Source organism: Acartia tonsa, chromosome 2, assembly GCF_053477335.1.
Source record: "Acartia tonsa isolate MP-2025a chromosome 2, ASM5347733v1, whole genome shotgun sequence".
NCBI lineage: Eukaryota > Metazoa > Arthropoda > Copepoda > Calanoida > Acartiidae > Acartia > Acartia tonsa.
In genome coordinates, this window is record NC_137261.1 from 31,898,141 (window position 1) to 31,924,725 (window position 26,585).

General features: G+C 32.0%; 1 protein-coding gene across 2 annotated transcripts; it reads left to right on the forward strand.

Annotated features, from left to right (window-relative positions):
• Positions 1 to 642: 642 nt before the first annotated feature.
• LOC145310882 (SET domain-containing protein SmydA-8-like) lies at positions 643 to 20,743 on the forward strand. 2 transcript variants are annotated; one of them, XM_080150494.1, is made up of 20 exons: positions 643 to 865; positions 2,264 to 2,352; positions 2,601 to 2,643; positions 2,922 to 3,007; positions 3,510 to 3,555; positions 3,762 to 3,869; positions 4,162 to 4,251; positions 4,487 to 4,530; positions 4,977 to 5,024; positions 5,429 to 5,531; positions 6,106 to 6,213; positions 6,616 to 6,657; positions 7,330 to 7,443; positions 8,075 to 8,196; positions 8,283 to 8,353; positions 8,837 to 8,943; positions 9,154 to 9,249; positions 18,686 to 18,769; positions 19,074 to 19,128; positions 20,527 to 20,743. In XM_080150494.1, exons 3-20 carry the CDS (start codon positions 2,626 to 2,628, stop codon positions 20,592 to 20,594), a joined length of 1,410 nt encoding a protein of 469 aa, XP_080006620.1. In that variant the 5' UTR covers positions 643 to 865; positions 2,264 to 2,352; positions 2,601 to 2,625; the 3' UTR covers positions 20,595 to 20,743. The 2 variants fall into 2 exon arrangements, with proteins under 2 accessions (XP_080006620.1, XP_080006621.1); XM_080150495.1 differs by having other exon boundaries at positions 18,707 to 18,769.
• The last annotated feature ends 5,842 nt before the right edge of the window (positions 20,744 to 26,585 follow it).

Genomic DNA, 26,585 nt, shown 5'->3' on the forward strand with positions numbered 1-26,585 from the left:
CCTATTTCCAGGCGGGAGGCTCTAACCCTGCGGGGCCTATTTCCTAATCTTGGTGGGCAATTATTAACATTTACCTAACCTAAATATCAAAAGCTACTGTGAAAAAAGGACGAAACCAACTATACTTTGTTTTCTTTCAATGATTCTTTGCTTTTCTTATCCCATATCCAGTAATTAAATATTTTTTATGTATTATGTTTGTTTGTCCAGAAAGATCTCAGAAAACGACTGACTCCCCTGGCACTTCTTAAATTGGATCGGGTCAGGTATTATTCCTGTTTACCAGATGGGAAGTATTATAATTCTATTGTAAGATAAAAATATGAATTAAATTCGGCTTATATTCAGGTTAGGTTAGGATAAATTAGTTTTCTGGGTTCTTCATAGGTTTGAAGCCCCTGCAGGGGTTAAGTAAAAGTAAAATACTACCCACCCCACATTTTCAATTTATTTTTACAAATAAGTTGGGAGGGTCAGTGTTCGATGGGAGAGCACCGGCTTAGATTTACCTAAAATTGCAAATCATTTAACCTCAAAGGTTTCATTTATTTAAAAATTATTTTATAACTCCCCCTCGGTTGCAATGTCGTACGTTGAAGAGTTTAGGAAGTAACATATAACGACATATTTTTTTCAAATAAAGAGTGAAAAAATGGTGAACGAGCAAAAAGAGGAAACCACAGCCGGCGACGATATTCAAAACGGTAACGGCGAGACGGTAAAGTCTGAAGAATTGCCTAAAAATGGAGATGCTGCAGTAAAAAACGGAGAGCCAGCTAAAAATGGCGAGGCTGCTAAAAATGGAAATACCGGATTGTCGCCTAAACGACCTTAGGAACCAGAAAATGCATACACAAATCTTAAGGTTTTTGTTTTTTATATTTTTAGGTGCATCCAGGGATAAGGGATGGGAAACGTAAGAAAATATTATTCCAGGCCTATTTTCCAACTAGGCCTAAAAAACTAGTTTCGGGATGACGCAGTAGTTAGATTTGAAAACTATGAACAATGATGAAATAGCTATTATATGAATGCAAAGAAAAAAAGTATAGAATAGAATTCAGGTAGTTGATTTCACCTATCATAAAATATAATAAAAACTTTTCAAAGAACCAATATGTTAGTGGCTTTAAGTAGAATCCCGTTATTACTTCGCCAACCCCCCCCCCCCATTTAAAAAAAAGTTTTTTTTTGAGATGGTTAAATCTGATTTATTTTCAAACATTTTAAGGGGGGATCTACTTCACCCCAAAATTTGTATATAGAAATAAACACCGCTTTAGCTCCCCAGCTTTAATAAATAAATTAAGTAGAATTGAATAAGTACATGGGTAACATTCTATCAACTAATTGTTCCATAGCAAACATATAAATTAAGAATTTTAAAAAAAAAATTATTTTACGTTAAATATTAACAGAAAAGTTCAATTAAGTGTGCAATAATTTTTACCAAAATTAATGAAATTTTTTTTTTAACAAAACACAGTACACTTTTATTTACATATTGAACTAGTTTTGTATTTGTGATCATTTAGATGGGTTATCAATTCCACATGAAATGTAACTTTTAAATTGTCTAAAGACATGAGTTTTTCACATTGTTCTAAAGTATAAAATGTTGAATCCTACTCAGTCTTCAAAAAACGATCTCTCAATTTATGTTTTGCTATATGGACATTTATTAATGTGTAAATTTAATAATAAGTTGATGTGATTGAACGTCATATATATTGTTGTCATTCTAATAGCAGAAAGTTTCCATTGTTGTCTTTCTAATAGCAGAAATTTATGTTTGGTTGAATTAATTTAGCCAATAATGAACTGGGGGACGCGTTTGTTATTAATTAATTGGTTAATGCTAAAAGCAAGTTTCAGGCTATTGGATATTGGCCTACAGCCAATGAGGAACTGGGGGAAATGAGTTGATTTTATAGGCAAAAAAGAAAAGTTGCCCCATCACTTTTAAAAGGAGGCTGAGACCTAATTTTCGGTCAGGTTTCCCATCCCTTATCCCTGGGTGCATCGCTTCAAGTGTTTTTTTGCCTCGCTGACTCAGATATTATGTAAATGCTCCTTTCCCCCACAATTTCAGTACTTTTTTGTTGTTATTTTTCTTCAATTTATCAGGAATGGTTTTACTCCGCTAGCCTAAAAATAATTATTTTGCAAATCCCGGGAATTTAATGAATAAAATGAACTTCTACACTATATATTGTATACTTTACCTATGTTTCATATTATATTAATCCATAAAATTATCTAGGTTTGCTTTATTTGTGGTGTGGAAGCAACTGGTAAATGTGAAAAATGTGGACTTGTGGGACATTGTCAAGTTCATGAAAAATTACACAGGTCTATTAACAATTTTCATAAAAAAAGATAAATTTTTATAACATAGTTCGGCAGCCACATATCTCTCTTATAAGCTGCGACTGGAATGCCATCTAATTTTTAGACCAACAAAAATCAGTAGAACATTTGTTTTAATAATTAAACTTTTATGTTTTAAGCATTTATAATGTACATTATTTAAAAGGAAAAATATGATACAAATATAGAATTTTCTGTTTCAATAAAGTGAAAATTAACTTTGTTTCTAGACCTGAGAATTTCTGCTTTCCATTTATGGTTGAAAAGAGAGAGGTGAGTTTATTTTTTTAACCTGTATGGCTCTAAACCGATTTATATCCGCTGGATAAGAACTGGTGTCGACCCGCCCTCCATTTAAATTTTAGTTCTAATATTAAGATTAAAGATTTTTGTTGTTGTTAAGAGGTTACTCATACCATCCTCAAGGATCTATGAGAAGTATATACTGTTAAGGAGAACCATATCAGTTTAGCGCACATACAAACACACAGGCATAGATCCTTTATATTAATAGAGGATTTATCCATCTTTTCATCTATCTTTCCATCCAGGGAGTTGGTCGTATATTGGTAGCTACTAGAGATATTGACCCCCTTGAATTAATTCTTTGGGACAACGCAGCTGCTATGGGTCCAAGGTAAACACATTTCCAGTGTGGCTTCGAAACCGATTAATATCATGTGGATAAGAACCGGTTCTAAGCCATACTGAAAAATAATGTATCGTATCGTATTATATCCAGTATTCTATGAATATAAAATGTACCTTCGGCATCTCGGGGTTTTTAAACGTGTAATTGTACATTTTTTATCAGCAGAAAGCTGTTTATAATACGATGCGATAAATAACTATGATTAACCACATTTCTGGTTATCATCAAATTGTGCTTAAATACGTATGTAAGTAAGATGCATGTTAGAGTCAACCTGCTGTTTTCTAACTTTTAAGAGAATTCATGAAACAAGAATGATTTTTATTTATCTTTTGTATAGTATTTATTGTAATTTTAAGCCATCAAATATAAAAAATGAAATATTTAAAAAGTCACGAAACCTATACTTACATAGTTGTTGGCCTTTGCAGAAAAAAGAATATTTTTTTATCAAAAAAATCATGCTTTAACTTATTTATATTTTTAGAATGGGAGGAAAACCTGTATGCCTTCAATGTTTAAAACCACCAAAGGTAAGAATAGTTAAAATGGTCAATTAAAATGTATGCTTGACTATCATTGGCTATTTGTATTGCATGACTTCATTTTTTTATAGGCTCTATGAGTCTATAAGCTGCTTCCATTATATTTAGCCTTTAAATTTGTTTGTAAATATATTGATCTATCTACATTTCTGTCTAATGTCTATTTATCAAAATAATTATCTCTTTATGTTCAGCCTGGAAAACTTTGTGGTACCTGTGGATGGCCAGTTTGTGATGAGAAATGTGAGACTGGATACTCTCATAAGATAGAATGTGATATTCTGGCTAAATCCATTGAAAAGGTAGGGAACTTAGTTACTAGCTACTGTATGTCTAGGAATCTTATGAAATTAAAATAAATGTTCGAATTGTTTGGAGACTGTCTGTTCGTGAATATATTATTATTTCATATACAAATATACAATTAGAATTAGTCTTCGGGGAGGTAATGAGTACCCCTTGAGATAGGGACCCGTAGGGTTTAATACTTTCAGTGGCTAGAAATGTACTATCCTTGTTTTGAAATTTAAAATAAAAGTGGGCGAATTATATGGTCCATTTATAGTCATGAGTGAAAGCACTTCTTTTTTTCAGCCTGACTTCAGCAAGCTAGATGATGTGTTAGAGGTTTACAGATGCATAGCTCCTCTGAGACTTCTTTTAGTCAAGAATAAATTTCCAGAGGTATGAAAAAAATTTTTACGGGTTTATGCATGCATTCTAAATAAAAAATTTACATTAAACAAAATATTGAGTATTTTGAAGGCGGTAAAAATATATGGGACATTTTATATTTTTACTCATTACAATATAAGTTTTTGGAACTTTTATAAGGTTTAAAACAGTATTTAATCTTTGATAAGAAAAAAAATCAATTTTGTTTTTTTTATATAAAATTTGCTTATTTATATACTTTTAGATTTGGGAAAGACTTTCTTATTTGATGGACCATAATGAGGACAGGTAAAATATACATTTGCTTGAAAATATTATAATAAATTGAGATTTTCCTGCTATAAGATTAATAATCCTTTTCTTAGTTCCCTTTTTTTGTCAGCTGCCTTCAGTAAAGAATATCTTACATAAAAAGAAATTTTAGTTTTATGCTTACATTCGAATAAAATGAATTGTGGAACCTAGTAATAGTGTCTAACTTTTTATCTTTGTGACCATCTCTTTTTAGGGGTTTCCTTTCCCACCTCCCCTCTCATCCTTCGATTTTTGTTACGTCACAAAGATAAAAAGTTAGACACAATACTAGGTTCTGAATTGTGTAAATTATTATATATACGATTAACCCAGATTTTTGCCAAAACACGATATTACTTACAATTTTTATATTTCTATGAATTAAATTTTCTAACACTACCTTTTGAAATAATATTTTAAATTCCATAAATTGATTTCAGAGTTAAAGATCCTGAATTATGGAATTTGTACCAAGATAATGTAAACAAGTAAGCTATTTTTAATATGAAAATTTACAATTTAAAAAGTATGAAAACGTCCATAAGTAGCGAAACACAAAATATCATGGATGGGAATGTGGACAAGCAGATTTAAAGAACATTTGTTTGTATTAAGAATAAATCTATTGTGGAAAAATTCACTGATGCATTCACACGTTTTTTTTATATCTTTTCATATCTATATTTTGTAGCATGACTCACAGACCGAAGGACTTGGTAAATTACATGCTATTACTAGATGCTCGTTGGTATAAAAATCTTCGCAAAAAAGAATTTCTCAAACTACCATGAATAGTTGCCTATAAATTACATTTCCTTCATAGCGTTACGGACTGACAGACAAAGTTAGTTATATAGTTGATTATAGGGTTGTGAGTGGAATAAAATTTCAGGTATCTGAAAGTATGTGGACAAGAGTTTTGTGACGAGGATGTTGACAGGGCTGTTGGTCTTCTCTGGACAAACTCATTTGCCTGCGCTTCTGGCGGTGGTCAGGTACATAAATATGGAAAGATATATACCTGGAAAGATTAATGAATGTAATCCCAAGACAAATCGCGCAATATAAAAATGACCTTCCCCGATTTTTTTTTACTTTTTTAAAAAGCTACAATTGTATGGGGGGGTCAACTCCCCCCCCCCCCCTACAAACTCCCTTAGAGGCCTCTAGAGGCTATTAGTAAATATATTGCATTAAATATTATATGGCTGGTCTTAAAATAAAAATGTAACTTTGATTTAGCTTTGATATCATCGATGGAAATATATTTAGCTAAATAAACTTATTACAGGATCTTATATCAGGACTTGGCAGACGCCGCCCGTCATCCACGTGTAAGCCTCTGTGAAATAGGCATATTATAATTTTGAATTCAGCTGACAATCTATTTTTTCGGTATGTTGTTTAACATCAGTGGGTTTAAATTTGAGGTTTATGTGCGACTGAGGCCTAATTCGGACAATCGTGTAATCTAAATTGTTTCTTGCTCTTTAATATTAAGTATTGATAAAAATGATAATGATAAAATAGATAGAAAGATATTTTATTAATAAAAGAAATATATTTTAGGCTATATTTCCAACCTTCTCCTTTGCCAGCCATTCCTGTAAACCCAACTGTGCCCACTCTGTCTTCCCTAATAAAACTTTGGCTCTACAGGCCAAGGAAAAAATCAAGGTAGACAATTTTTTTTATAACATTACAAGGATCATGGAAGAAAACGAAGTAGTGGGTTTCGTTGTATTTTCAAGATAATTTCTTCTATTTCTAGCCCCTGCAGGAGGCTCCATCCCTGCGAGGCCAATTTCCTAACCCTGAGGGGGCAATGATTTATATTTAGCTAACCTAACCTAAAATAACCCATCAAAAAGTAAAAGTACGACGAAACCCTCTTCTTCGTTTTCTTTCCATGATCCCATTATATTGTTTATGTAAATTTGCTTATAATCCTTACTATAATACATATGAGATTCGATATTGGGAGCCAGAAAAAAACAGGAGCCGACTCGCGGATTTTGTATGTAATAGTGTTTCATAATATTTCTTATAAGATTTTGGTTAAAATAGATTTCTTTTTAGGCAGGAGAGGAGTTTACCATCAGCTATATCTCAACATTACAAGTAAGAATTAATATTATTTACTAGCGCCCACGTACCTATAGGCCCCTGGAAGCAGTTGAAGGAAGAAAGAAGATATCGACCCTCCACTTTAGATTTTTTTTAAATTGAAGGTTGCCTTTTCTTCTAGGGGCGATTCCTTTTGGGAGAGTTTTGGTACCCTCCACCAACATGGTTATAAGCCTCACTGTAAAATGGAAACATGTCGGTTCAATGGTTTACGATCGATCCTTCACACAAATGCACAGACAAAGAGATATATTGTTACTTTTGTTGTGTATTAGTTGCTTCGCCCCTAGAATCTAGGGGAGGGAGAAGAAGGTCTGGAAAATAGCGTAAAACCACCATAAGATATTTATAAAGCTCACCAGAAAAGTACAACCAATTCTGACCACCAATTTTAAAAATCATTAGCTTGAGACTAAAAAATCTTACTGTTTGATATACCAGGAATAGTTATTTATCGCATTTTATTACAGATAGCTTTTCGTCACTTTGTGGATATTAAAATGGAAAACTATAACATAAAAACCAGTTTAGAGGCCATGATATTGTCGGTACTACGATGAATTTTTCAGTGTGCATGAAAACCGGTTTCAATCGAGCAGATATTTATCGGTTTCGAACTGATACTGGAAAATAAAGATACCAAAATAATTATTTGTTTTTACTTAGGGTCTACTGAAAAGGCGCTCCAAGTTGAGGGACAAATGGTTCTTCGAATGTACATGCGCTAGGTGCCAAGATGCCACAGAATGTGGCAGCCATGCATCTACACTTCTCTGTCAGGTTCAGGACAACTTTTTTTAGTCCAAGTAAAGTATAATCTAATAAAAATGGTTATTTTAAATGTTAAACTAAAATTCCCTAAACCTCAAAAAATCATTACACGTGTTTGTGTTTATATTAACTAAATGAACTATTTATGTAGAATCATAACTCCACTTATCCCTGACTCCACTGAGTAACTAAATCAATACTGATAAGTTTGCATATGAAATTCAATGATTTAGTGCATTTGATCCTAAAAAAACCTTAGATTCCAACTATTTTTGATTTGCCTTTTAGACCTTTATTAGTGCTGTTTACCACAAAAAGCTAAGATTCGAACCTTATACCAATTCAATTAAAATCCTTGACGCAATATTCACATGTAACTTCCAAACTTATACTAAAAAGTTTGAGATTCAAATCATTTTTATTTTGCCTCAAAATTTTTTAACAATGACATACTCTATAATAAGATTCGAAACTTAATTCCCTTAATTTTTATAAGATTTTAAATCCTCTTTTAATAACAGGATAATTTCTATTACGAGGTTCAGATTTCAACCATTTAATGGTCTTTATCATGTTTCATGCATTAAGAAATAATCCCCTGTTGAACCCAAATCCTATCAAATTTGTATTCATTGTTAAGGTATGTAAAAGCCCTGATGCGCTGGTAACTAGTACCAACCCTATTGACCCCAAGGCTGAATGGAATTGCTCTAAATGCCAACAGAAAACTAACCCTGAAGAGATTAACGCCATAGAAAACAGGTAAAACATTGAGATATGACAATGGAAATTTTTTTTACCCTCTTTAAAAAAAGTCTTGTGTAATCTACAATTGAAATATGTTATAGAGTTGCTGAACAGATGCAAAAGTTAGCTCCTTCTTCGATGGCAGAATTTGAGTCTTTCCACGAGGACGTAGGTAAATATAAGATCTTTCAAACTTCAAAATATTAGAAAGCTTTTTATAGTGCTTATAAAAAAGGGTATGAAATTAAAAACTTTTGGACGTAGTACTACGAATGACGTCATATTAAAGTAATGGATTATTCTAATATGGCGTCATTCAGGATATTTTGGCCAAAAAGTTAAAAAAAAATTATCCCCTTTTTAATGGTAGGCTAATGTTGCATTAATACAAACAATGAATGACCTTTAAAAATTTATAACATGAAACAATTTTGTCTAAAATTATTACAATAATAAAAAGGTACCAACATTTCAAGGTGAAAAAGAACATCAAACTTTATTGTAAATAGATTCTGCTTTCATTTTGTACATTGTTTTGGAGAATATGTAAAACTTAATTAGAGAGAAATTGTGTATAGATTATAGTCTTTACAGTCTTTAAGAGATTAAATTATGGTCGATTGTTAGCTGACTACTCACATATTTTTTATTATAGCCCTGGAACTGCACCCCAGCCATTACTTGATGTTGCTTTTGAAACGTCATTTGATTGCCCTCTATAGCAGCTGTCTTTCAAGTCTTGAGCTAGAAGATTTAGAAAGGGTAAGATTTTGCATAACCTTATATGAAAGTAACAGAATGTTTAAGAGTTTGTATGTATGTCTGTCTTTCTATTTGTACCGAAATATTGTTCTAACCGTTGAAATGATATGTTTCTCCTTTACAATGTAGCTTCTCGTAGGTCCTGGTAAGGTTTATAAGTTTTGTGACTCATGGGGGTTTCATTTTTATTTTAATGTATTTTTGATTTAGGTGGAAAGCTACTGTAAATGTGTGGATGACGCTTATAACATTATTGATCCAGGCTATCAGAAAGACAGGGGCAGTGTCCTTAGAACTATGTGTGAGGTTAGTAACAGTAGGGTAGCACAAGTATATATAGTGTCCTTAGAACTATGTAAAGGGTTAGTAACAGTAGGGTAGCACAAGTATATAATGTCCTTAGAACTATTCATAGGACTAGTAACAGTAGGGTAGCACAAGTATATATAGTGTCCTTAGAACTATGTATAGGGTTAGTAACAGTAGGGTAGCACAAGTATATATAATGTCCTTAGAACTATGTATAGGGTTAGTAACAGTAGGGTAGCACAAGTATATATAGTGTCCTTAGAACTATGTATAGGGTTAGTAACAGTAGGGTAGCACAAGTATATATAGTGTCCTTAGAACTATTTATAGGGTTAGTAACAGTAGGGTAGCACAAGTATATATAGTGTCCTTAGAACTATGTATAGGGTTAGTAACAGTAGGGTAGCACAAGTATATATAGTGTCCTTAGAACTATGTATAGGGTTAGTAACAGTAGGGTAGCACAAGTATATATAGTGTCCTTAGAACTATGTATAGGGTTAGTAACAGTAGGGTAGCACAAGTATATATAGTGTCCTTAGAACTATTTATAGGGTTAGTAACAGTAGGGTAGCACAAGTATATATAGTGTCCTTAGAACTATGTATAGGGTTAGTAACAGTAGGGTAGCACAAGTATATATAGTGTCCTTAGAACTATTTATAAAGTTAGTAACAGTAGGGTAGCACAAGTATATATAGTGTCCTTAGAACTATGTATAGGGTTAGTAACAGTAGGGTAGCACAAGTATATATAATGTCCTTAGAACTATTTATAGGGTTAGTAACAGTAGGGTAGCACAAGTATATATAGTGTCCTTAGAACTATGTATAGGGTTAGTAACAGTAGGGTAGCACAAGTATATATAGTGTCCCTAGAACTATTTATAGGGTTAGTAACAGTAGGGTAGCACAAGTATATATAGTGTCCTTAGAACTATGTATAGGGTTAGTAACAGTAGGGTAGCACAAGTATATATAGTGTCCTTAGAACTATTTATAGGGTTAGTAACAGTAGGGTAGCACAAGTATATATAGTGTCCTTAGAACTATTTATAGGGTTAGTAACAGTAGGGTAGCACAAGTATATATAGTGTCCTTAGAACTATTTATAAAGTTAGTAACAGTAGGGTAGCACAAGTATTTATAGTGTCATTAGAACTATTTATAGGGTTAGTAACAGTAGGGTAGCACAAGTATATATAGTGTCCTTAGAACTATTTATAAAGTTAGTAACAGTAGGGTAGCACAAGTATATATAGTGTCCTTAGAACTATTCATAGGGTTAGTAACAGTAGGGTAACACAAGTATATATAGTGTCCTTAGAACTATGTATAGGGTTAGTAACAGTAGGGTAGCACAAGTATATATAGTGTCCTTAGAACTATGTATAGGGTTAGTAACAGTAGGGTAGCACAAGTATATATAGTGTCCTTAGAACTATTTATAAAGTTAGTAACAGTAGGGTAGCACAAGTATATATAGTGTCCTTAGAACTATGTATAGGGTTAGTAACAGTAGGGTAGCACAAGTATATATAGTGTCCTTAGAACTATGTATAGGGTTAGTAACAGTAGGGTAGCACAAGTATATATAGTGTCCTTAGAACTATGTATAGGGTTAGTAACAGTAGGGTAGCACAAGTATATATAGTGTCCTTAGAACTATGTATAGGGTTAGTAACAGTAGGGTAGCACAAGTATATATAGTGTCCTTAGAACTATGTATAGGGTTAGTAACAGTAGGGTAGCACAAGTATATATAATGTCCTTAGAACTATGTATAGGGTTAGTAACAGTAGGATAGCACAAGTATATATAGTATCCTTAGAACTATTTATAAAGTTAGTAACAGTAGGGTAGCACAAGTATATATAGTGTCCTTAGAACTATTTATAGGGTTAGTAACAGTAGGGTAGCACAAGTATATATAGTGTCCTTAGAACTATGTATAGGGTTAGTAACAGTAGGGTAGCACAAGTATATATAGTGTCCTTAGAACTATGTATAGGGTTAGTAACAGTAGGGTAGCACAAGTATATATAGTGTCCTTAGAACTATTTATAGGGTTAGTAACAGTAGGGTAGCACAAGTATATATAGTGTCCTTAGAACTATTTATAGGGTTAGTAACAGTAGGGTAGCACAAGTATATATAGTGTCCTTAGAACTATTTATAAAGTTAGTAACAGTAGGGTAGCACAAGTATATATAGTGTCCTTAGAACTATGTATAGGGTTAGTAACAGTAGGGTAGCACAAGTATATATAGTGTCCTTAGAACTATGTATAGGGTTAGTAACAGTAGGGTAGCACAAGTATATATAGTGTCCTTAGAACTATGTATAGGGTTAGTAACAGTAGGGTAGCACAAGTATATATAGTGTCCTTAGAACTATTTATAGGGTTAGTAACAGTAGGGTAGCACAAGTATATATAGTGTCCTTAGAACTATTTATAGGGTTAGTAACAGTAGGGTAGCACAAGTATATATAGTGTACCTAGAACTATGTATAGGGTTAGTAACAGTAGGGTAGCACAAGTATATATAGTGTCCTTAGAACTATGTATAGGGTTAGTAACAGTAGGGTAGCACAAGTATATATAGTGTCCTTAGAACTATTTATAAAGTTAGTAACAGTAGGGTAGCACAAGTATATATAGTGTCCTTAGAACTATGTATAGGGTTAGTAACAGTAGGGTAGCACAAGTATATATAGTGTCCTTAGAACTATGTATAGGGTTAGTAACAGTAGGGTAGCACAAGTATATATAGTGTCCTTAGAACTATGTATAGGGTTAGTAACAGTAGGGTAGCACAAGTATATATAGTGTCCTTAGAACTATGTATAGGGTTAGTAACAGTAGGGTAGCACAAGTATATATAATGTCCTTAGAACTATGTATAGGGTTAGTAACAGTAGGGTAGCACAAGTATATATAGTGTCCCTAGAACTATGTATAGGGTTAGTAACAGTAGGGTAGCACAAGTATATATAGTGTCCTTAGAACTATGTATAGGGTTAGTAACAGTAGGGTAGCACAAGTATATATAGTGTCCTTAGAACTATGTATAGGGTTAGTAACAGTAGGATAGCACAAGTATATATAGTGTCCTTAGAACTATTTATAGGGTTAGTAACAGTAGGGTAGCACAAGTATATATAGTGTCCTTAGAACTATTTATAGGGTTAGTAACAGTAGGGTAGCACAAGTATATATAGTGTCCTTAGAACTATGTATAGGGTTAGTAACAGTAGGGTAGCACAAGTATATATAGTGTCCTTAGAACTATGTATAGGGTTAGTAACAGTAGGGTAGCACAAGTATATATAGTGTCCTTAGAACTATGTATAGGGTTAGTAACAGTAGGGTAGCACAAGTATATATAGTGTCCTTAGAACTATTTATAGGGTTAGTAACAGTAGGGTAGCACAAGTATATATAGTGTCCTTAGAACTATGTATAGGGTTAGTAACAGTAGGGTAGCACAAGTATATATAGTGTCCTTAGAACTATTTATAGGGTTAGTAACAGTAGGGTAGCACAAGTATATATAGTGTCCTTAGAACTATGTATAGGGTTAGTAACAGTAGGGTAGCACAAGTATATATAGTGTCCTTAGAACTATTTATAGGGTTAGTAACAGTAGGGTAGCACAAGTATATATAGTGTCCTTAGAACTATGTATAGGGTTAGTAACAGTAGGGTAGCACAAGTATATATAGTGTCCTTAGAACTATTTATAAAGTTAGTAACAGTAGGGTAGCACAAGTATATATAGTGTCCTTAGAACTATTTATAGGGTTAGTAACAGTAGGGTAGCACAAGTATATATAGTGTCCTTAGAACTATGTATAGGGTTAGTAACAGTAGGGTAGCACAAGTATATATAGTGTCCTTAGAACTATGTATAGGGTTAGTAACAGTAGGGTAGCACAAGTATATAAAGTGTCCTTAGAACTATGTATAGGGTTAGTAACAGTAGGGTAGCACAAGTATATATAGTGTCCTTAGAACTATTTATAGGGTTAGTAACAGTAGGGTAGCACAAGTATATATAGTGTCCTTAGAACTATTTATAAAGTTAGTAACAGTAGGGTAGCACAAGTATTTATAGTGTCATTAGAACTATTTATAGGGTTAGTAACAGTAGGGTAGCACAAGTATATATAGTGTCCTTAGAACTATTTATAAAGTTAGTAACAGTAGGGTAGCACAAGTATATATAGTGTCCTTAGAACTATTCATAGGGTTAGTAACAGTAGGGTAACACAAGTATATATAGTGTCCTTAGAACTATGTATAGGGTTAGTAACAGTAGGGTAGCACAAGTATATATAGTGTCCTTAGAACTATGTATAGGGTTAGTAACAGTAGGGTAGCACAAGTATATATAGTGTCCTTAGAACTATTTATAAAGTTAGTAACAGTAGGGTAGCACAAGTATATATAGTGTCCTTAGAACTATGTATAGGGTTAGTAACAGTAGGGTAGCACAAGTATATATAGTGTCCTTAGAACTATGTATAGGGTTAGTAACAGTAGGGTAGCACAAGTATATATAGTGTCCTTAGAACTATTTATAGGGTTAGTAACAGTAGGGTAGCACAAGTATATATAGTGTCCTTAGAACTATGTATAGGGTTAGTAACAGTAGGGTAGCACAAGTATATATAGTGTCCTTAGAACTATTTATAAAGTTAGTAACAGTAGGGTAGCACAAGTATATATAGTGTCCTTAGAACTATGTATAGGGTTAGTAACAGTAGGGTAGCACAAGTATATATAATGTCCTTAGAACTATTTATAGGGTTAGTAACAGTAGGGTAGCACAAGTATATATAGTGTCCTTAGAACTATGTATAGGGTTAGTAACAGTAGGGTAGCACAAGTATATATAGTGTCCCTAGAACTATTTATAGGGTTAGTAACAGTAGGGTAGCACAAGTATATATAGTGTCCTTAGAACTATGTATAGGGTTAGTAACAGTAGGGTAGCACAAGTATATATAGTGTCCTTAGAACTATTTATAGGGTTAGTAACAGTAGGGTAGCACAAGTATATATAGTGTCCTTAGAACTATTTATAGGGTTAGTAACAGTAGGGTAGCACAAGTATATATAGTGTCCTTAGAACTATTTATAAAGTTAGTAACAGTAGGGTAGCACAAGTATTTATAGTGTCATTAGAACTATTTATAGGGTTAGTAACAGTAGGGTAGCACAAGTATATATAGTGTCCTTAGAACTATTTATAAAGTTAGTAACAGTAGGGTAGCACAAGTATATATAGTGTCCTTAGAACTATTCATAGGGTTAGTAACAGTAGGGTAACACAAGTATATATAGTGTCCTTAGAACTATGTATAGGGTTAGTAACAGTAGGGTAGAACAAGTATATATAGTGTCCTTAGAACTATGTATAGGGTTAGTAACAGTAGGGTAGCACAAGTATATATAGTGTCCTTAGAACTATTTATAAAGTTAGTAACAGTAGGGTAGCACAAGTATATATAGTGTCCTTAGAACTATGTATAGGGTTAGTAACAGTAGGGTAGCACAAGTATATATAGTGTCCTTAGAACTATGTATAGGGTTAGTAACAGTAGGGTAGCACAAGTATATATAGTGTCCTTAGAACTATGTATAGGGTTAGTAACAGTAGGGTAGCACAAGTATATATAGTGTCCTTAGAACTATGTATAGGGTTAGTAACAGTAGGGTAGCACAAGTATATATAGTGTCCTTAGAACTATGTATAGGGTTAGTAACAGTAGGGTAGCACAAGTATATATAATGTCCTTAGAACTATGTATAGGGTTAGTAACAGTAGGATAGCACAAGTATATATAGTATCCTTAGAACTATTTATAAAGTTAGTAACAGTAGGGTAGCACAAGTATATATAGTGTCCTTAGAACTATTTATAGGGTTAGTAACAGTAGGGTAGCACAAGTATATATAGTGTCCTTAGAACTATGTATAGGGTTAGTAACAGTAGGGTAGCACAAGTATATATAGTGTCCTTAGAACTATGTATAGGGTTAGTAACAGTAGGGTAGCACAAGTATATATAGTGTCCTTAGAACTATTTATAGGGTTAGTAACAGTAGGGTAGCACAAGTATATATAGTGTCCTTAGAACTATTTATAGGGTTAGTAACAGTAGGGTAGCACAAGTATATATAGTGTCCTTAGAACTATTTATAAAGTTAGTAACAGTAGGGTAGCACATGTATATATAGTGTCCTTAGAACTATGTATAGGGTTAGTAACAGTAGGGTAGCACAAGTATATATAGTGTCCTTAGAACTATGTATAGGGTTAGTAACAGTAGGGTAGCACAAGTATATATAGTGTCCTTAGAACTATGTATAGGGTTAGTAACAGTAGGGTAGCACAAGTATATATAGTGTCCTTAGAACTATTTATAGGGTTAGTAACAGTAGGGTAGCACAAGTATATATAGTGTCCTTAGAACTATTTATAGGGTTAGTAACAGTAGGGTAGCACAAGTATATATAGTGTACCTAGAACTATGTATAGGGTTAGTAACAGTAGGGTAGCACAAGTATATATAGTGTCCTTAGAACTATGTATAGGGTTAGTAACAGTAGGGTAGCACAAGTATATATAGTGTCCTTAGAACTATTTATAAAGTTAGTAACAGTAGGGTAGCACAAGTATATATAGTGTCCTTAGAACTATGTATAGGGTTAGTAACAGTAGGGTAGCACAAGTATATATAGTGTCCTTAGAACTATGTATAGGGTTAGTAACAGTAGGGTAGCACAAGTATATATAGTGTCCTTAGAACTATGTATAGGGTTAGTAACAGTAGGGTAGCACAAGTATATATAGTGTCCTTAGAACTATGTATAGGGTTAGTAACAGTAGGGTAGCACAAGTATATATAATGTCCTTAGAACTATGTATAGGGTTAGTAACAGTAGGGTAGCACAAGTATATATAGTGTCCTTAGAACTATTTATAGGGTTAGTAACAGTAGGGTAGCACAAGTATATATAGTGTCCTTAGAACTATGTATAGGGTTAGTAACAGTAGGGTAGCACAAGTATATATAGTGTCCTTAGAACTATTTATAGGGTTAGTAACAGTAGGGTAGCACAAGTATATATAGTGTCCTTAGAACTATGTATAGGGTTAGTAACAGTAGGGTAGCACAAGTATATATAGTGTCCTTAGAACTATTTATAGGGTTAGTAACAGTAGGGTAGCACAAGTATATATAGTGTCCTTAGAACTATGTATAGGGTTAGTAACAGTAGGGTAGCACAAGTATATATAGTGTCCTTAGAACTATTTATAGGGTTAGTAACAGTAGGGTAGCACAAGTATATATAGTGTCCTTAGAACTATGTATAGGGTTAGTAACAGTAGGGTAGCACAAGTATATATAGTGTCCTTAGAACTATTTATAGGGTTAGTAACAGTAGGGTAGCACAAGTATATATAGTGTCCTTAGAACTATGTATAGGGTTAGTAACAGTAGGGTAGCACAAGTATATATAGTGTCCTTAGAACTATTTATAAAGTTAGTAACAGTAGGGTAGCACAAGTATATATAGTGTCCTTAGAACTATTTATAGGGTTAGTAACAGTAGGGTAGCACAAGTATATATAGTGTCCTTAGAACTATGTATAGGGTTAGTAACAGTAGGGTAGCACAAGTATATATAGTGTCCTTAGAACTATGTATAGGGTTAGTAACAGTAGGGTAGCACAAGTATATAAAGTGTCCTTAGAACTATGTATAGGGTTAGTAACAGTAGGGTAGCACAAGTATATATAGTGTCCTTAGAACTATTTATAGGGTTAGTAACAGTAGGGTAGCACAAGTATATATAGTGTCCTTAGAACTATGTATAGGGTTAGTAACAGTAGGGTAGCACAAGTATATATAGTGTCCTTAGAACTATGTATAGGGTTAGTAACAGTAGGGTAGCACAAGTATATATAGTGTCCTTAGAACTATTTATAAAGTTAGTAACAGTAGGGTAGCACAAGTATATATAGTGTCCTTAGAACTATTTATAGGGTTAGTAACAGTAGGGTAGCACAAGTATATATAGTGTCCTTAGAACTATGTATAGGGTTAGTAACAGTAGGGTAGCACAAGTATATATAGTGTCCTTAGAACTATGTATAGGGTTAGTAACAGTAGGGTAGCACAAGTATATATAGTGTCCTTAGAACTATTTATAAAGTTAGTAACAGTAGGGTAGCACAAGTATATATAGTGTCCTTAGAACTATTTATAGGGTTAGTAACAGTAGGGTAGCACAAGTATATATAGTGTCCTTAGAACTATGTATAGGGTTAGTAACAGTAGGGTAGCACAAGTATATATAGTGTCCTTAGAACTATGTATAGGGTTAGTAACAGTAGGGTAGCACAAGTATATATAGTGTCCTTAGAACTATGTATAGGGTTAGTAACAGTAGGGTAGCACAAGTATATATAGTGTCCTTAGAACTATTTATAGGGTTAGTAACAGTAGGGTAGCACAAGTATATATAGTGTCCCTAGAACTATGTATAGGGTTAGTAACAGTAGGGTAGCACAAGTATATATAGTGTCCTTAGAACTATGTATAGGGTTAGTAACAGTAGGGTAGCACAAGTATATATAGTGTCCTTAGAACTATGTATAGGGTTAGTAACAGTAGGGTAGCACAAGTATATATAGTGTCCTTAGAACTATTTATAAAGTTAGTAACAGTAGGGTAGCACAAGTATATATAGTGTCCTTAGAACTATTTATAGGGTTAGTAACAGTAGGGTAGCACAAGTATATATAGTGTCCTTAGAACTATGTATAGGGTTAGTAACAGTAGGGTAGCACAAGTATATATAGTGTCCTTAGAACTATGTATAGGGTTAGTAACAGTAGGGTAGCACAAGTATATATAGTGTCCTTAGAACTATTTATAGGGTTAGTAACAGTAGGGTAGCACAAGTATATATAGTGTCCTTAGAACTATTTATAGGGTTAGTAACAGTAGGGTAGCACAAGTATATATAGTGTCCTTAGAACTATGTATAGGGTTAGTAACAGTAGGGTAGCACAAGTATATATAGTGTCCCTAGAACTATGTATAGGGTTAGTAACAGTAGGGTAGCACAAGTATATATAGTGTCCTTAGAACTATGTATAGGGTTAGTAACAGTAGGGTAGCACAAGTATATATAGTGTCCTTAGAACTATTTATAAAGTTAGTAACAGTAGGGTAGCACAAGTATATATAGTGTCCTTAGAACTATGTATAGGGTTAGTAACAGTAGGGTAACACAAGTATATATAGTGTCCTTAGAACTATTCATAAAGTTAGTAACAGTAGGGTAGCACAAGTATATATAGTGTCCTTAGAACGTAAGATTTGAATAAATTGATTGAAAAAAGCTGAATTCAGACCATTGTCTCAATATATAAGGTGAAGAAAATGATAGCCAAGAAGAGACTGGCTGATGGTGTCGACAATGAAGAACAGTTTAAGGTAAGCAAATAAGAAATAACATATTTTCTTATTCTGTAGGTAACAGAAAGACTTCTGAATTTCCTTTTAAGTGTGATTTGGAGTGCTATAAGATAAGGTTCTAAATATTTATGTTAAATATTTTCTTGGCCTATGAGCATTGTATTGAATTAAATCTAAAATTATATTTGGGTGGCAGATAATAAGGCCCTTCAACAAAGTATTGCCCCGAAAATCCGACAACTTTACGATTTTATAAAGATTTATTTAGTTTACAATAAAATAAAATAATATATGTGTGTTTCAATTTGCTTATTTTGTTCAGAAACGAGTCCAAGATTGTTGTGAAGTGTTCCAAGAGGCCCAGAAATGTCTTTTTGTCAGGAAATCATTCCTTTACATTTAAAAAAACTATTTTGTTTATTTCATTAATCTTAATATGGATAGATAAAAATAGTGCAAAGATACTCCAAAAATGAACTTTGTCTGTCTGATTGCCCTTTAACTTTATTCTTTAATAAAAATTTGATTTGCTCATTAGATTGAAGTAAGCAAGAATTAAATATTTTTTAAAAGGATTTTAATGTGTAGATAGATAAGATAAGATATTGAAAACAGTAAAAGTGTCTGACTATGACGTCAGAAAAAATTAACAATTAACCAATGAGAGGTCGCTATATATTGTACCATTCTGAATACTGGCTTCTCATTGGTTAATTGTTAATTTTTTCTGACGTCATAGTCAGACACTTTTACTGTTATCAAGATATTTTTTTTATTTTTAATATTTTAATGAATGAATTTATGTGTGTGTTTAGTTATTGTCCTTGTGGCGAGTGTTGGCTTTGAGGGTAATATATGTCCTCTGCATTTCACATTTATAATTACAATATATTGTGGACAAAAAATATTTTAGAAATTATTAAATATCCTATTTCCCAATCAACTTACATTCCTTTGAAAACTTCTCAATTGTAACTAAAACGTTTGGACACTCAACTTAATGAAACAATCAATCAAAATCTAATAAAAGTATAAAAGTTACTAAACAAACGAATAAGAACACGTGTTTATAAACTTTTTGTATCCCCCCTTCCAAAAATTACAGGTAAAAAGAAATATTTTGCCAAGCTAATAAATAAATTCAAAAATATCTAGCAAAATCCAACTAACCCAAAGCTTGTAGATAAGATCATGATGAACTTAGAATCATAAAATTAACAATTAGTTTATTAATATTATACAGTGGGCAAAATTTTAATTTTTCTATATTAATATAAGGAGGTCGTACCTCATTGATTTATTAAAAATTTTAACAGAATGAAGAAAAAAAAATGTTATGAAAAATTATATTTTAACCAATTTAGATAACCTTGCTCCTATGTCTTTATTACTAATAACTATTAAACTAAAAAAAGAACATTATATTAATGTGTACTTGTAATCCTTAATCTAAAGTAACAGGATGTTTGTCTGTCTGTCTGTCTGTGTGTACCGAAGGATCTCGCTAACCGCTGAACCGATCGGGTTCTCCTTAACAGGGTAGCTTCTCATAAGTCCCGGGAAGGTTTATAACTATTTTGGGGGAGGGTACCACCACCCTCCCAAGAGAAATGACAAAAAAATCAAAAAAAATTTAATTTAGGGGAGATTTCAACGTCAAATAAGGTGGTATCGTACATAAAAAATTAACTTTAACAAACAACAACATTTAAAGTGCCACTAGAGGCCTCTAGGGGCGTAGCCGCTAGTGACTAATAAAGGAATGGTATAAAAATTCAGGGTGAAGAAAGATCCAAATGATTTCTCTAAATTTGCTGTTGTCCAAAGAAGAGATGTAGAGTAATATAGTTTATTTGATTTTCATTATTTGCTCAAATATAAAAATATGCTTTCTTTATATGTTTACTTTTCTTTCTACTTTGCTACTTTTCTTTTATAAATTTAATTATTTTGTTAATAATTAATTCCAAGTAAATAAATATTAATAGTAAATATTGTTTTGTTTTATTTTGGTTATTTGGATCTACTGCAGTTCACGGTAAAATATTGCTGGTAACGAATATTGCTAAAAAATTATTAATTTTAAAGGCTGCTAGCTCCCAAACGGCTGAACGTAGAGATCATGCCCCCACAAAGTTTTAAGCGGCATAAAAAGGCCTACAAATAATCTGGAATAGCCATAAATCAATAATGCATAATTATCTTGCAGTGCAGAGAAATGCGCGAAAAAGACCTATTTTACGCGGTTATTCTTCAGTGAAGCTTTCCCTGTGCATCATTGGATCTTGTCTATTCCAGATTATTTGTAGGCCTCCTTATGCCGCTTAAAATGGTGTGCGGGTATGATCTGTACGTTCAGCCGTTTGGCAGCTAGCAGCCTTTAAAATTCATAAATTTTTAGCAATATTCGTTACCAGCAATATTTTACCGTGAACTGCAGTAGATCCGGTTATTTTATTTCTGAATTCAAATATGTTTAAGTTTTGTTTTTTTAAGTAGGACTAATTAGGCTTCTTTAAAGCTTATTTACAATATTTTTAAGAATAAATAAAACAAGGAAAAACTAGCAGTTGCATTTTACCGCAAAATTCTTTTTTTAAGAAGAGGATTCTTTTATTTCTTTAAAGCTAATTAACAACATTCTCGCCCGTAGTTCTAACTGTCAATTTAAACAAAAATCAGATTCCCTTTAAATAAAATTTATCGCTTATTACGAAATTTAAATATCCCATAAATTAGGTCAAAATTACCTCCCAAGAATAAAATTGTTTTTGAATCGTAGGGATATATTCATTTGATTTTAAACAAAGAAAAACTTTGCCCAAGTTTCTGTATTCTAATATGTCATTTCAATTCTAATTATATATTTATGCACTATATGAAAGTAAATATAACTCTAAATTTGATGCTTTGAATTAATTAATAATAATTTAAAATCTATTGATGTTCATAATTTTATAAGTAAATAGGTTTCCAAAACAAACTTTCATATGCACAAATTTTCCTTTTTTCTTTTTACTTTAAAATAGAAAAGGTAGTTGAAGTGGGAGTAATTAATCTCCTAGAGGCTAGGGGCGAAGTAACTAGAGTAAAAAAAGTGTTAACAGTAAATGATCATGTTTTTAGTGTTTACATAATTTTTGTGTGAAAATGTTTGGAACAAGTTTTACCCTGAAACATGCATGTGAAGCAGTAACTATAATTAGTTTTTAGCATTGACACTTTCACGTTCATACATTTTGTTTCTTAAAGTGTCTATGACTCATTTATTTAAGAACCTTTCAAATGACCATGGAGACAGAAAATCTTATCATAAAAAACCTTTGTTTCTAAATATATCCTTTTTTTCGTTGTTTTTTAATAACATTTGTTGCAGTGATTTATGAGTTTATGAATTATCATTAATGATTAACAGTCCAAACAATTTTTCTAGCTTTATAATATATCATTTTTATATTTATATGCATTGTCTCTTTAGTAGCAATGCCCCATCTTTATTTCCGGCGTTTCATATGTCTGTTAAATACGTTTAAATCATGTATCGTATCAAATTAAAGACAATTTTCCACGAATGATGAAATAAAAATAAACTGCGAAAAGTTGTCTATGATATGACATGATAAATTATTAATCTCCGTTTCCGCTCCTATCAAAGATAGATGTACGAGACATCTTAGTCAAGATTACTTTGACCATTGTTTATCTACTCTATGACTTCCTCTAACCGTCTTTCTGTCCATTATTTTTGTAGGTACTCAAAATTTCCTTTAAAAATTTTATGCTCAAAAATCTTCTATATAATTTTGTCTGTCCGTATGTTTTGTATTTATTGGTATATTACTTACTTAATATTTTTCTAACTTTAGATCATGTGGATGTAGAATGTAGATTTACTTGTATTTATTATATTTTTTTTTTAATTATCTGACTATAATTAATGAGAAATATGAAATATGAAAGTCATTAATCAATAAATTTAGATAACATGAGATTTGTTGCTTTTGAGTGCAGCTTCTCTATTCTTTGTCTATCTGTCTGAAATCCTGATATTTTCCTACTTTGGTGAAGGTTATCACGTCATCCTAGGAGAAATGACATCTCGAAAAAAAATACCCCTCTAAATTTTTTTTTCAAAACTATAATTAAAAGTGGAGGGTCGACCCCTTCCCCTGTATGTGCTCTTAAAGGCCTCTAGTGGCGTAGCTGCGTGTATATATTACAATGTAATAATATTATATGAACTTTATCTTTTTTCATTGTCACTTGTAAATTTACAATAAATAATTATATTTTCAGCAACAATTAGAACTTTATATTATTAACATTAAACATCAAAACTATAAATTTACGCTCTCATACGGACGGCTGGTCGGACAGACCTTAGTTATTAAGCAGGTACGCTTATGAAATGTTCTTAAATCCACATTATTCTACATATACATTTAAATTGAAAGTGGATTACAAGACAGGAACGAGTGTGGGGGGAATACAAACAAATATGGTAAGCCGGATACTATGCAAAATAGGGAAAGGGTGTCTGGCGATATGTGAAACATGTTTGACCAAAAATGTAAATGTAAATATAAATCTATCCAATCTATTTTGATTAATATTAAACTGCAAAAAAACACACTATTTAAGGTGTTGTAGCACTAAAATTGACTCTAATTTGGACAAAAAAATTCTAAAAATCAGCTGATATTTTTGCAAACTATTTGGCGCATGTTTGTGTAATGTGTAAGTGTGTGTGCATGGTGTGTCAGCTGGGCCTGTTGTTGTGGCACAAAAATTGCATCAGACTCAGACATCAGCTGATTTTAAAAATTTACCGGGTTTTCCAAAAGTGTTCAAAATACTATGTACGAAGAATAAATAAGGATTTTATGTACGGTAAAATGTTTATGTCATGATCATAACAAATATTTTCTTTTTATCCATCTTTTATTTCACTTTCCTCATATTATTCATGTTTTCTAACAAAAATATTGAAATCACCGCCGGACCAGTATCTATATTTTCTTAAGAGTATAGCACAATCAGTTCATAGTTTACCGAGATCTCAAGGTTCAGACAGACGGAGAGACATTGATCTACTTTGTGTTATAGATGTATTGGCCCTAACTGTTTCTGATGCTTTGTACATTAAAAGCATAAGAGCAAAAAGTAATTTTAACTTACATAATATTTGCATTACACATTAAAGATTTTAAAACACATGTTCAAAACATTTTTATTATAATTGCTTAATTTACCAATTAAGGCTGTAAAATTTGAATTAAACTTTGAATTATTTTAATAATTTTTAAAAAGTTTCAATAAATATAAAAATTACACATTAGATCTTTAAAATCTGAGACAGTTTCTCTAATGTAGTATCTTTGTTTCCATTTAATTTTTTTAAATTGTTTTTTCAAAGAGATGTGAAGATGCACTCCCAAAATATTGATGAACCTTCCATAGACCTATGAGAAGCTTTACTGTAAAGGAGAACCATATCGGTTCAGTAACTAACGAGATTTTAAGCTACATACATACATTATTTTATATAATTATGATTGTAAACTTTCTTTGTATTGAAAATATTGACCTTATTTTCTTATTGTAAATATTGCGTCCAAATTATTTTGTGCCCCCTGTAGATGGAGAAAACAGACAAGTCTATACACATTTAAACTGAACACAATTTAAAGTATAGACTATTACAATCAATGTTAAATAAATCTTTACAACAAAAATAATTATCTTCAAGATATCTTAATTTATATAGCTGATAAAAATACAAAAAAAAATGAATTTTCAAAATTGAAACAAAAAATCCTAAGAGTTATCCTTAACCAAAATTGTTTATAATATCACATTTCAGATGACAATTTTCTTTAATAATTTTGGTAGGACATTGTTGTTAATATTTATGTCATAGTTATGTATGGTACAGAACAAACTGTTAATGACTCACATTTAACAACAAAATATGTTCCAAGTTGGCTTCATTTCAACTTTAAGTTGGTGATTCATATCCCCGCTAACTTGAAATAGATATGAAAAATTAGTTACGATTAGCTTTATTATGAATTAAATAAGTGTTAGTCTTTTTACTGAATTAATTCCTAAGCAGTCTTTATCAAAAGAGTGAGTCAAGTTTTAACACTTCACAGCACATACAACTTTGAATGAAGTTGAGCTCTAAATTTCCACTCTAGGAAGGATGCAAAACATCTGGATCTTTTCTAATTGGTATGTTGAATAAATTAAAATTAAAATGTAGCAGAATATATTTGAATAAATAGCAACCCCAAATCGAGACACTTAAAACACTGTTCAAAATTGAAAGTAAAATGTAAGAAAAAGTAAGGTTAAACCTGATTTCCTCGGTTGCTGTTAAAGATAGATAAGTGTAATGTATGATTTATCTGTCTACTTGATGCTATGTCTTAACAGATTAAATGTCTATTAATAAGCAACACTACGTCCGTCTGTTTGCTGTTCTATTTTTATAACAATGATATATCATGCATGATGACATAAATGTTATGATTATAATTTACTTTTTACTCTGCATATTTGGCTGCATCAAATTTGCCTAGATTGAATATTATTAAAATTAGTTGACCAGAAAATGCATACTAGATCATCTATCGTCTAGTGTCGGAACAAAGGAACAAGAAAACAGTTTTGAATAGTAGCTTAAGCTACTTTACATGAAAAAGTTTTTGTCTGATAGTCTTTATAGCTCGGGTTTACATTTCCTTTTTCTTTTCTCCAACGTTTGAAGTATAGGTTGATTTAATCACATTGTTTAATTGAAAATATTGTTTTTATTCTTGAATGTTTTTTGTTTGTTTGTGTTGATATGCCAGGTGCATGAAATCATCATATACCAAAACAAGGTTGTACAATCAAAGTATTTGTTGTTGATGGTAATAAATAGCGCTAAGTTAATCAATTGAAGATACCTTATCATGTAAAAACATTTAAAATAGAATTTATTTTTTTTTAATTTTACTGGCAATGTTTAACTATTTTTGTATCATAATCTAAATCACTGGTCCCAGGATTGTCAGAATCCTATTAGGGATGGGGTGGGAGACAATGCCGGTTGGATCAATTTACGACCCTTTCTTCCAACCAAAAATAATCATATAGGAAGAGCAGATTTTTTTTTGTCATGGGACATGTTCAATTGCCATCATTTGCCCTGTCCCTGAATCACAGAATTTTACTCCCTGTCAATTAGTACATATCAAGCCTTTCAAACAAACAAAGAAAAACTTTAACAGAAATGAATATGTTAATTTAGCTTGGTCAATTTAAACTAGATTTGTCTAAAGTTAGTTATAATATGTATATGCTTTTCTTAACTAACTGTCTGTCGTTAATGTAAACGGCCTGATTTAATATTTTGTAGAGAAATCCTCTTTTAAAATTTTTTTTTCAGTTGGACCGTTAGTTAAATGTCAATTTAATAATAAAAGATGTATTGGACTGTATTATTTTTGTTGTTCTTCCATTGGATATATATTGTCCGCATGTTAGGGAGAAAAGAACTCAGAGGCTCGTGGCATCCCTGTATACTTATAGTAGTGAAATGATATGATGAAATACTGAAAGTAAACCAAATAAAAATATGACTAAGTAGTAACTATAAAAACTACTTAAAATGTTTAACCGTCAACCAAACATTATTAATGAAAATGTAGCCTAGTTATTTCAGTGCAATTAGTCTGTCCATCCCTCTCATCCAGTGACTTACGTAAATTGACAATAACTTCTTTTTTATTGATGATTATTAGGGATGTAATGTACACTTCTAGAAATACTTATTCTAAGGATCTAA